This window comes from Mytilus galloprovincialis, chromosome 5, assembly GCF_965363235.1.
Source record: "Mytilus galloprovincialis chromosome 5, xbMytGall1.hap1.1, whole genome shotgun sequence".
Taxonomy (NCBI): domain Eukaryota; kingdom Metazoa; phylum Mollusca; class Bivalvia; order Mytilida; family Mytilidae; genus Mytilus; species Mytilus galloprovincialis.
The window spans coordinates 67,217,875-67,231,246 of NC_134842.1; the positions used below are offsets into that span (position 1 = coordinate 67,217,875).

Sequence of the window (13,372 nt, forward strand, 5' to 3'; positions counted from 1 at the left end):
TATCTGTAAAGAATCAATTTTGACATAATCTAATGATTCTCTTGTTCTGGAGTTTAAATCTGCTATAACCAATAGCTGACCTCTACTAGATAGAGTGCTTAACTCATGACCAAGCATAATAAAGTAATTTTCAAAATGTGTAGATGAAACTGGAGGAATATAAGAAGCACATAGACAAAGGACGTCTGATAAACCAAAAAAATATTTGTCCACCTTCAACTAAAGTTTTTTTTCTGATAGTGAAGCATCCTTTAAATAACTAATTACCTTCATGTCTTCTTTTCTGATGTAAATTATTCTACCTACACTATATCGTCTTGACCCTTTTTTTCTTTTATTACGACATTTTGAAATTAAGTTAAATCCATTTACTTTGAATTCCTAACATTCTACTTTCCAGGTTTCTAATAAAATATTAATATCAAGGCCATGAACATTCCATGATGAAATAGAAAGCTGTTCTTTCCTAGATACCATAGAATTAATATATACAAAAATAATTCATACTCAAGTGTGTATCTTATGATTGCTTCTAATAACTTTTAAAGCTATTTTGTTTTTGTATTGAATCAGTCCAATTCGTATTTGGCAGATATCATACAAGATATTTTTTATTAAGCTAATATTATTCCAAATTAATTAACAATACTGAACTGTATTTTTTCCTTAAAACAATTAGATTAAACATTTCTTTTCAACATTGAAAATTTGCAATCCCTGATTTCAAAGATATTTTATAAAGGGTAATATTGAAATCCACCCAATTTAAAATATATACTATAATATCTTAATAACAAAAACAGAAATTAAGTATACAATGAAATGAGCTACATCTTCCCATAGGTATATGATGTACAATGTCTTTTTTCTCTAGGTATTTTTAAATGTTTTCCGTTTTCTATAATTATGTTATGGTCGCCTTATTCTCATTTTTGTTATGTTACTTCTCTTTTCAAAATATTTACATTTTAAGTAATTTTCCATTTCTAAATTTTGCTTCAAACTTTTATATATGTTCCGGACCATATGAGTATTTGGACCATACGCGTATGGTCATGACCATGTGCGTATACTTATATTGTCCGACCATACGCGTATGGTCCGACCGTACGCGTATGGTCGGACCATATAAGTATAATACTCGTTTGGTTATTAACGGGCCGGACCATATGAGTATTTGGACCATATAGGTATTTTTTAAATAACATTATAAAAGTTTCAATAATACAAAAACTTTATATAGAAAACAATGATGGTTACATGACAATGTATTATTTTATATTTCAAATACTACGTAAAAATTAAATATTGATGCCATAGTTAGTTTTCATCGCTAATTACATTCTTGCATGTAGGCTTGGGTGACATTTACTTCCACATGGTATCATAGATTTTTTTGCATTTGCAAGTCTTGGTTGTGCATGATCCTTTTCATATACACCTTTTAATTGCGAGTGAAAAGTTAGCCTTTTTGTAGCTGCTTACAGTGATACCAAGGTCTTGGGCCATTCCGATATTTCTACGGTGTTTTTTAGAAGCTCCAGATCTCAAATATCGTAACATGATTTTAATACACCATATTCACAAGACAACTTATATAAACTTTGTTATTTTCCAGTGATTCTTGTGTGACAGTTCATTAAGAAATTTTTGGAATTTATTTTTTTAAGTCGACATATTGCCGTTCACTTGTAATAACAAATCGGTAATGACCATCGGTAATGACCATCGGTATAAAATTTGTTTATTATAGTTTTGACAAGGAAGTCAAATTAACTATAAGTGAAACTTCTCATATTTATTTAGCTAATATTTTTATTATAATATAATAATAAAATTACCTATATGATAGCTAGCGTCTTTTTAATGAACAGTCATACCATATAAAGAGTTAAGAAGTATTAAAACTGTAACTAGGTGTTAATAACCCAGACCATACGCGTATGGTCGGACCATATGAGTATATACCCATATGGTCATGACCATACGCGTACGGTCCAAATACTTATATGGTCCGGAACATATACACTCAACGTCTTCTCGTCGGTTATAAAGTACCGTCTCTAAATCAATTAAGTTTTGAATCAGGATAACACAGTCACAATAGTAAAATTCTTTCATGTTAAATGACAATGTCATTAACACTGTTCAAATATCACCGCACGTCAAACTGTGTACAACAGAAAAGTTGATTAAACATAAGTGACAATTTTTCACGCCCTCGTGAATGAGCATAAGTCCTATTAAATACCTACATATTTTCAGATAAGCTTCCATTTATATTATTTTACACACACACACAAGTAACTCAGTGTATTTTCTAAACAAAACACAACAATAATAGTTCACTTACGGTTGATAAATTGTGGAATGACTGAATAGAAATGGAACAATTATGCCCAGCGCGCGTTTCAGAACGGGTTCTAATTGGACATTTAGAGATACCAAAGAATTCTAGAGGTCAATATGTCTTCTAAAAATCAGTTTGATTTTAGATTTATGTCCGCAAGCTATGACAAAATTTCGATACGTGAGGAGACTTTCTTGCTTTAAGACAGTAAATATTTTCTTTATTATGAGCTAGAACTATTTTCGATCTCTGCGTCTTTTTTTCCTCATACTGTCCGTTGACATTTAAAAAAAAAAAAGAAAGAAACAAAATCTTGTTTTTTTAATCTACAAAGCAGGCATATAATTTATCTTTATTTTTGTGTAAGTATGTTATATATACATATATATTAGAATTAACACAAATTAAATTCCAGGGTTCTGTGATTTTATTCTAAAGCCAAATTGAATATTACTGATAGTATTTTCCATCAGTTTTATCAATCTTTCATTTAATACAGCATTAAACAACTTCAATATACAACCTATCATTGATATTCCCCCTGTAACTATTAGGATTACTTTTTTTCTCCTGATTTATGCACAAAATAGATATGAGTATTTCCATATTGATAGGTGATAACTGTATTCAAAGTTAAGTTAAACAGTTTAACAATACTTGTGATAGACACATTTTTACTAAATTTTACTATTTCATTAATTATGGTATCTGGCCAAGGAGCTTTTTCTTTTTTTTAGCTTACTAGTATTTCTTTTTTATTTCAGAGTATTTAATTTGAACATCTGTTTCTCTCTAAGATGTTATGTTCTTTTCATTTTTAACAACTTGGTTTTCTATTCCCTCTTTCCATTTTATATTTACAATTGTTTTCTCTTACTTTTAAAGTGATTTTCACTTGTTTATTCTTGTACATCTTTTTACCATCAAAGGTCATCAAGGTCTTTCACAATAGATGATCCTATGAACCATGCATCTACATTTTGTATGCTTGTGTTTTTAGAATTTTCAATGCTTTTTCCTAACTCTTTTTCTATCATACTTTGTGTACCTTTACATTTGTGTTACAGATTGTGTAAAAGTTTGTGTACATTTTGGTTGAAAAAGATCTTTCATTTAAGATCACGTCTGGTTTACCGGTTGTATTCTTTCTTATTTCTCGAAATTTGTGTAAACACCTATCTTCAAATCCATAAAATGTCTATTTATTTCTTCGAGGATTTTTTTCTTCATTTCATTTCTTTTTTTTGAATTTTCCAATTGTTTCAGTCCACTGTTTTCTATAGGTATGTTCTTCTGCATATCCTTTATTTCTTCTTTTATCTCTTGCTTTTTCTGTTCTGTTTATTTTTACACATAACAGTTAGAATATTGACTTTTTCATAAAAATCTTGATTTATTTGCCACAAAGTCCTCTTTTTCTATCAAATGCAATGAAACAGTAAAAAATAATGCTTTGCATCAAGTTTCCCGTTGGAACATGTACTAAATAACCTATCTCTATTATTTATTATATCTTTAGTTTTGATACAATTGAGGTTTGAAAAATTCATACAAAAATGGCTACAGAAGGGTACTTAAAACCTTAAATTCTGAACTAACCCTCCATTCACTATGGGTCTAAATTAGAATTCAATTTAACCGCTACCATGTGCATTTATACTGGCAACATTTCCAAGTTATGTCTATGAGATGAAATATAGAGATTATATCTGGGAAGCAATACGTAAACAAAACCAAATACATATGAATTCCATATATATAAGAGAGGCATTATTAAGGTTTATGTACCCTTCTGTAGCCATTTTTGTACGAATTTTTCAAACCTCAATTGTATCAAAACTAAAGATATAATAAATAATAGAGATAGGTTATTTAGTTCATGTTCCAAGGGCAAACTTGATGCAAAGCATTATTTTTTACTGTTTCATTGCATTTGATAGAAAAAGAGGACTTTGTGGCAAATAAATCAAGATTTTTATAGAAAATCCACAGCCTTTAATACAGAGATTTTTGTTATAAAATTTGAAACATAAATTACTCACTTGATTTTCTATGATGTGCTAGTGTTTATTTTTTACAAAAAGTTCTAAGTAACTTGTAAATTCCAAAACACCTCGTGCTGAGTCACTAAAGTCGAGCGCACCCTCAAAAGTGTACTTGATTTTGGCCATATTTATACTTGTCTTAACCAATAACTACATTTATAAACTTGTTTTAAGGAAATCAATGCTAGCACTGCATGCAATAATCCTATATCTATCAGTCATCAAATTGCCAAATATGAAAGTACAAAGATAAAGGCTGTGGTTTTTCTATAAAAATCTTGATTTATTTGCCACAAAGTCCTCTTTTTCTATTAAATGCAATGGAACAGTAAAAAATAATGCTTTGCATCAAGTTTCCCCTTGGAATATGTACAAAATGGCCTATCTCTATTATTCATTATATCTGTAGTTTTGATACAATTGAAGTTTGAAAAGTTCGTACAAAAATGGCTACAGAAGGGTACATAAACCTTAACGAAACAGCTGTTTTTACACAGTGCAAACTATTAGTAATAGATCAACTATATTTACTGTATGGAATGATTGTAATGTGTACATGTCTGTATTGAAGGGTTTTCACAAACCTGACCTCATTTTAATATTTTGCGGTTAGTGCGAAAATGTAGTTGAGTTTTTTTTCAGCTACATGTACCATAGACAAAATTATTAACCATATTTGGTGCATGGAATGTTGTCCGACAGAGTTCATTGGATTTATTTTAGTCTTATATAAAGGATTTTGTATCCAGCCATGCTAGATTTGTGATCTACAGATTTTTATTCTTAGTATTCTAAGTTGAAGACATATCCTGAAATTAAGAATGTGTGTTTCTGACTATCAGAAACTGTGCACACAATTTTACCATCTATTGCCAACTTTGACATGTTATTCTCACTAAAAATAAGAAAATATTGGCAACATAACCACTTTAATTTAGATAAACTCTTGCAAAAATTCCTTTCTAAATAAAATATTATAATTTCTATTTATAAATTAATGTGGAAAAATAATATATTATTAATTTTATTCTTGTTTGATTATAAGTTATTGTTTCACAAATGATTTCGGATATGTTCCTTACGGCGTAACTACAATCCCCTTCCCTTTCATGAATGTTACCTAGTGAATTAAACTATTTACCTGATTTGTTATCACATAAGCAACACGACGGGTACCACATGTTGAGCAGGATCTGCTTACCCTTCCGGAGCACCTGAGATCACCCCTAGTTTTTGGTGGGGTTCGTATTGTTTATTCTTTAGTTTTCTATGTTGTGTCATGTGTACTATTGTTTGTCTGTTTGTCTTTTTCATTTTTAGCCATGGCGTTGTCGGTTTATTTTCGATTTATGAGTTTGACTGTCCCTTTGGTATCTTTCGTCCCTCTTTTATTGAATAGAATCTGGTTGAAAATGAGTATTGATATAAAAGTTGAATCCCACACTTTTTATGCCCCATTGATGGGAATTTATTGGTTTATTCCTCATTATATTGCTATTAAGCAGTTTCTGGTATTTGTACATGTATTTGAACCGAATTTTTCTCTCAATGAAGAATGAACACCAATATAAATAAAACTGTAGTTATTAAAGTTTTGTTGCTCAAATGTGCATTTTAAATGCCTTTTTCTTGAAAAAATTATGTCAACATTCAATAAAAAAAAATATAGTACACCTTCATTTGAAGATTTCTATTTCCAATAATTTCAAAATCGTGTAATTGAAAAAAAGAACATATAAAACACAAAACAAAAGTCAATACCCTTTAATGAAACTGAAATTTCAAAACCAATTGTATGAATATTCAGAAATTCTTCATCTTTTGAAATTCAATGCAATTTTTTATAAGTTTCATAAAAATGATATTGAATTCTTCATCTTCAGTGTCATATATATTTTTAAATTTAAAATCATTTATTCATCCTTAAATGAATCAGAAACATTGAAATGTTTAAACATAGAAATATTCATAAAAGCAATTTAACAAGTGAATTTAGTGCAACAAGCTTGTTTCATCAGACAATAAAAAAAAAACAATTATCAATCTGGACTAAAGTGAGATATATCAAGTTTTTTTTTGTTCATCAACGCCTGAGAATATAATTTAAAATTTTGCACACTACTCCTCCGGTCTTTCCGTCAGTGACCTCGATTAATTTCATTGTCAGAGGCTCCTTAAAAGTTTTTTTTTTTAATTTCATGAGCAGAAAGGCTGACTTTTAAAAGGAAAAGTAACACTGGTATTTTTGGGGGGTTTAATTATGAAAAGAATGACATGTTCTACATTTTAATCCTTGTCCTGTCTGCTTTTTGTTGAGTTCCTTGTTTTTTCTCTGTTAAAAGTGTAAAAACACTAGTTCAAAGATTAAGAGCTTAAATCACTTATCAAAAGTTGTGATGTTTGTTAATCATGTAGTACCTGTGGAATAGCATCTACTTGCTCTCTATGAGCATCCGAGATCTTCAAAAGTTTTTTGTGGGGTTTGTGTTGTTGCTCATTCTATAGTTGTCTATGTAGGTTTTTTTATCTTTCGTCATATTTACCTTATTGACATGTCGTTTTCAGTCTCTTAAGCTCCTAGAGTATCATATGTCTCCTTAAATCTTCTACCTCTTTTGATTGAATTATTATCTTTAAAAGCTAGTTAATTATGGCATGTTGTTCATACTGTTTAATTCTTTATTTGATATTAAATAATTCTACTTAAATGTTCACTGGTTTATGACATATTATGATCCTCTCGTACAGTTATTTATGATGTGTATTGAAAGATAATTAAAATTCCCCAAAACAAATAATCTTATCACCAACATAGTATTAAATGTTTACAAATCAGCCGATTACAGTTGCAAAAAAAAAAAAAATATTTGCGAGATAAGTTTCAATAATAATTATGGCTTTAACGTATTTTTCACTAACTGTTCTTATATTTTAGCTTTACACAACTACAAACTTCAACTACAACAGAACTACACGATATTTGTCCATGGTGTTGAGTGCAAAACAGATATAGCTGATTACCTCTACCAGGAGAATGTTTTAAATGATGAAGAAAAAGAGGAAATTTGTAACTCGTTACTTACTAAACAGGAGAGTAATAGACTTTTATACCACAAATTGTTTCGCAAAGGTGAAGATTCATGCAAGCACCTTCTTGCAGCTCTTAGACATGGGCAATATGAGGATGTTGCTTCAAAAATTGAGGAGACAGAATTTTCAGATCAAGAAATACAATTGTATCAAAGAGGTAAATATAGTAAAGTCTGAAATAAATATTGTACTTTGTATTTTAAAGTATATGCAACTAGCAATTTTTATATAAATAACTTGCATTTGGAGTGTATGAATTTATAACGCGTAAACGGTACCGGATACCTTTATTTTTAGGGATATCAGTTTTCATTGATAAAGAGAAAAAGACATGCATGTGATATGTGATTCGTTGATCGCTGTTTCAAAAATGAAAAATAAAAAAGTAGTATACCAGGAAATCAAAATGAATCGTAATGCGTAACCATGAATTTTAAAATTGCTATCAAAATTGATAAGAACAACAGTCTTGATCTTATTACAAAGGTTCAATTACATTTAAGTCTGATGCCATAATACTAGCAAAACAAAATTACTGCAGATACATTTATGCATTCTTTTTATCACCTGATCAGTTGTGTTCAATGTTGTACAATTCAATTTTGTTAGATGAGAGATAACTCTATTGCTTTTTAAACTTGTCCTATGTAAAGTTTGGGTTTTACTGTAGGGAATTGAGTTTACCCTATTATGCTAAGTGGAGATAGTTAACAAGTTTTACTTTGCCACAGCTTTAAACAAATATGTTTATTGCCATCCAATCATAACCATTGATCAAAAAGGATTTCATTAGAAATATTGATTGAAAATCCTTGATTTATGATACAAGATATTTTTTTGTTTGCTTTACCTTTATGACACAATATTGCTGGATTTAAGTTATAGAACAAATTTAGACTATGTATCATCAAGACATCTAGGCATTGTGTCTTGTTTTAGGAATGAAGAAACTAAAAGACAGACTGGAGGAAAAAGGTAACCATATGTCATATTTTATTCGAGCCTTAAAGTTGCTGTAAATATTTTAAATTGAAGTTCATTGTCTAAAGACATGTAGCTTTTATACGCTTCAAAGTGATGATTTACATGTTACATTTTTTTTTAAATTTTATCGCTTATATAGCTCTGCGGGAGACGTAGACTTATTTGGCATCCATGAATCTATCAGTCTGGTCTTGAAAGTCCTTATGTATACAAGTTAAGCCAGATCAAATGTATATCAGAGATAGAGCAACGCCTAGGATAAGTTAAAGATGTGTGCTAATCAATTCTAAGAGTTGCTCCTGAGAAATATTAATTATATAGGAAATTGCATTGTTAGTGCTCTCAAGTGCACAAATCTTGCTATTTTTTTTTTTTTTTATCAATTTCATATCAAAGGTTTATATCAGCAATGACTTGTATAGTTTCTGAAGTCAGTACTGATTATTTTTAAAGAATTAGTTCTCCTAGTAAACAAAAAATTTATAGAAAATAGTTTTTTTATCATTCTCAAGCAATATTTCTTTTGCCATATTCATATCAAATGTATATCAAAAGTTTATATCTGCACTGTCTGTGACAGGGTTCAAAAATCAGTGTTGTTTTTTGCAGGTGTTGTTGCCCTTAAATTAGAATACTATAGAATTTGAATTGTTAGCGCTCTCATATGATAATAGCAGCCAGATAATTCTGATTTATAAAACGGGTTTATATCACTGATGAGTCTTTTGTAGACAAAACGCGTGTCTGGCGTTTATAAAAAAAATATTAAATCCTGGTATCTATGATGAGTTTAATTATCAGCAATATATCGAACAACTTTGAATATCAGTATTGATCAAATTATTTTAAAAGAGTTATTTTTCTTGGAAAAATTATTAAATGGCGAACTGCTTTGTATAATTAAGCGTTCGCATGCATACATTCCTTTATATTTATAGAAATATGCAAGATATATATATTTAAATTGTAAGAAAAACATCTTTTTAATTTATTATTACCCTCTGACAGAACAAATATGTGGAACTCGTGATCGGCGGCATTTGAACTCTGTTGTTTTATTCCTATATTCAAATAAGTTTTCTGACCCTCAGCTTATTACAATATTTGGTCAGTGATAACTACCATAAAAGTCGAAAGACTGCAATAAATTATTCAGTCATGATTAATAAAGTAGGTGATACATATTTAAGTCATTCTTGAATTAGGTTGTTTATTTTTGGTGTAAGGAAAAACTTATCAATAATAGTTAATATACGATTCCATTAAAACAACTCTTGTCAAAAGACCAAAATCACGTAGAAGTTCGGTCACTGTATGGACTTCAACAGCGAGCATAACCCTTGTCATATAGCAAGCTACAGAAGGCCCCAAACTGAGAAATACAATTATAGAATGTCGACTATAAAGCTTGCAATTTTTGTTCAGAATGACACATTAAGGTAGCACTACAGTCAGAATTTTCTGACCCCAGCCAACAGTCTTTAAAGATTAATTTCTCCAAAACTACTCAATGGATTTTTAAAATCTTAAACTCATTTCAAAGCTGAAATATTACTCCTTCTTATTCTATAGATTGATTCATTTGTGGTATCATTAATCTCAAAATAAAGCTAATTTTTTGACAAAAAAGTGGTCTTCCAACTTTCATGAAAATGGCACATTCTGCTCAAATGGTAGTAAAAGTTTGTTTTTATCAATTTAATCAACCATACGCATGTCTCAGATTTTTTATTTATGCCTCCAGTAAAAAAATATATTGATTGAACTGCTGGGTGCCAAATCTCATTTCACCTTTCATATTTGGACACCTATAAATTCATTCAGAAGCAAATTATCCAAAAACTTGGGCACGGTATTGTAGAAACATGGTCCTGAGGAATGACCTAAAAACTGAATTTCACCTTTTAGAACCACAAAAAATGCAAAATTCCACTGATAAACCCCAGGAGTGATCGGACACCATTATGTTATCAATATAACCACACACTTAGTGTCTGTGATGCTCTAATACTGCAAAATTTGTTTCATAAAAAAGAATGGCCAACGTAGACACAACAGGAATAAAACCTACTTTGTAAAGGATCACTCTGATTCAAACAAACAATTCTCTGAATCGGACATTATCAAGATGCTTGATTTCTTGATTGCCAACAGGGAACGTGTTTGTCTACAGACTGTCGGCATTCCATTGGGAACCAATTGTGCTCCTCTTTTGTTAGACTTGTTTCTTTATTATTATGAGGCTGACTTCATACAGGAACTTCTTAGGAAGAAAGATAAGAAGTGAGCAATATAATTTAACTTAAAGTTTACTCTTCGCTATATAGATGATGTTCGCTCACTAAATAATTCAAAATTTGATGACTATGTTGAATGCATCTTACCAATTAAACTAAAGATAAAGGATACAACAGATACAGTTAAGTCGGCTTCATATTTTGACTTACATCTAGAAATTGACAACGAGGGTCGGTTGAAAATAAAACTTTACGACAAAAGAGCTTTCCAATCGTGAACTTTCCATTTTTATACTTAAAAAAGGGTGATTTTATGAAACTTTGGTGAATATATTAATGTAACATCCCTTTTGATTTGTATATATATTTCTAGTTGATCATATAAATTCATTTAAAGCATAAAAGACAAGTTAAAAGAGCAACGGGAGTATCATGCGTTAAAGCGCAGCCCTTTATTCTAATAGGAGTTATCTCCCCATATTCCATTTTTCTTGTTATCTTTTAATCTCTGAAACTGTAAAAGATTTTAATCGAACTATTTTCACCAAATTATTCGTCAACTCTTAAAAACATTTTGATCAAATTAATAGAAGTGATTCGATTACATAATATGGGAGGTATTTCCCTTTGAAAATTAAGCATAAGTGATATGTTAAATAAACAAATACATTATAAATAATAGAGGCCAAAAGTCTTTTGATATGCAATACTTGGTCTATGTTGAGGAAATTGAGGTCAAGGTCATGTTCTAGATTTAGAATTTTGCTTGTTATCTTTATTCAAAAAGAAATCATAGCAGTTAATGTAATGATGTGTTTGTCAAATAGTTGTTTATGATAGGGCGCATCTTCAACCCATTTAAGTCGAAGTGTTTTGGTCAACCTTTATCAGAGTTTTCTCCCCTTATGTATTTGAAATCAAGGGACTGTCATGGATTCTTTCAAATTGAGATCACCGACGTATGACCTTGAAATCGAGGTCAAGGTCAAAGAACAATTTGACGTTCTAGATTTTGACCTTTGCTGAAAATTCTTACTGGTTCATTTTAAAACCATTAAGTCTTCTGCATTTGGATGACCGTATTTGAACCAAAAGTAGCCTTATTGCGATTCATCATATGAAAAAGTACCTAGAATTCTTAGTATTTTAATATCAGTTTGACATTATAAATTACATAAACCAGGAGTGATATTTTCCAACATCATTTTTTAAATTTCATTTTTCATTATCGAGGTGGAAAAACCTTCAATTGTTCTCTGAAGAATTGGTTTTTATTTTTTTTTTTCTTCCGCCGTATTTTTTTCCTTTGCTGTTTTGATGTTTCGCAAGATGTCGCTTAGATATTTGTAATATGATATCGTACAGTTTGTATGCTTGGAACCTAACATTGCATTACCGAATACTTTACCATGTAAGAGTTATCCACCCGAACACTGTTTATCTTGTTCATCGGGATGTTCGTTTAATATTTACCGAAGCCGTATAAAGATTCCATATGAGAGTTATTTCCCCTTTTGTATTTGATATAAATGAAATGTATTTGTAACTGAAAAAAAAGTGATAGAGGCCTAGGGTCTTTTGCTTTGAGGTTCTTGGTCCGAAAAAATGAAAATGAGGTCAAGGTCATCACTTTTTTTCAGAAATCTTATAAGATATTGACAAAATATTTGCACACAATTGTTAGTTACGACATGTAGTAACATTTAAATTTTTGTTAAAAGGGTACGTAGTCATTTATTGGGAGTTTCCCCCTTTTTATATCTAATATTAGTCGTATGGTAGTATAACTCATTAACTATATATAGTCGAGGCCTAGAGTCTTTTGATTTGAGACCCTTGTTTCGTGATCTTAAAATTGGGATCAAGGTCAAAGTTTTATTTGACGTTTTAGATTTTGACCTTTGCTTTAACTTCTAATTTATGCATAATAAACCTATAGGACTTTGTGCATTAGGTTGCAAGTCATATGACCTTTAAGAAATCAACTGTTAATTATCTTTTGTAAACCGGAAGTAACCATTTTTGTTCTTATTTATTGCAAAAATACATAGAACCAGATATTTTTGAAATCAGTGTCAAGTAAACTATCGAATGAGACCTACATTGACATTTTTCAAACTGGAAATAACAACTTATCTCCCTTATTTCAATCAAAAATGTGTAGAAACCATATATTTTTAAATTCTCCGTACAATATATTTTCAATTATCACTAAAAATTACATTTCTAACCGAGTTTAATTATTTTTAACATCAAAATATATCGTACCGAGTGGAAAGACCTTCAACTGTTCTTTGAACATTTGGTTTTTAATTTGATTCTCAATTCCATTTGTAAGGAGTAGATTCTTTGTTTATTTTTTATACATAAATTAGGCCGTTAGATTTCTCGTTTTAATTGTTTTAAATTGTCATTTTGTGGCCTTTTATATCTGACTTTGCGGTATGGGCTTAGCTCATAGTTGAAGGCCGCACGGTGACCTATAGTTGTTTATTTCTGTGTCATTTTGGTCTCTTGTGGAGAGTTGTCATATTGGCAATCATACCACATCTTGTTTTTTAAATTGACAAAAAAAAAAATTTTTTCTGAATATTTTCCATCCAAAAACTGCTACATAATACGACTGCTTTTGGTTAAGATGCTAGTTGTCAAATATAGTCTAGATA

The 13,372-nt window shown here is 30.1% G+C and overlaps 1 protein-coding gene across 1 annotated transcript in view; it reads left to right on the plus strand.

Annotated features, from left to right (window-relative positions):
* LOC143076280 (uncharacterized) overlaps positions 1-13,372 on the plus strand; it is a 47,608-nt gene that overhangs the window by 19,502 nt on the left and 14,734 nt on the right. Inside the window, exons 5-6 of the mRNA XM_076252012.1 lie at positions 7,331-7,642; positions 8,425-8,460. Of these exons, the coding sequence (XP_076108127.1) occupies positions 7,331-7,642; positions 8,425-8,460 (348 nt within the window). The remainder of the gene's footprint in view (positions 1-7,330; positions 7,643-8,424; positions 8,461-13,372) is intronic.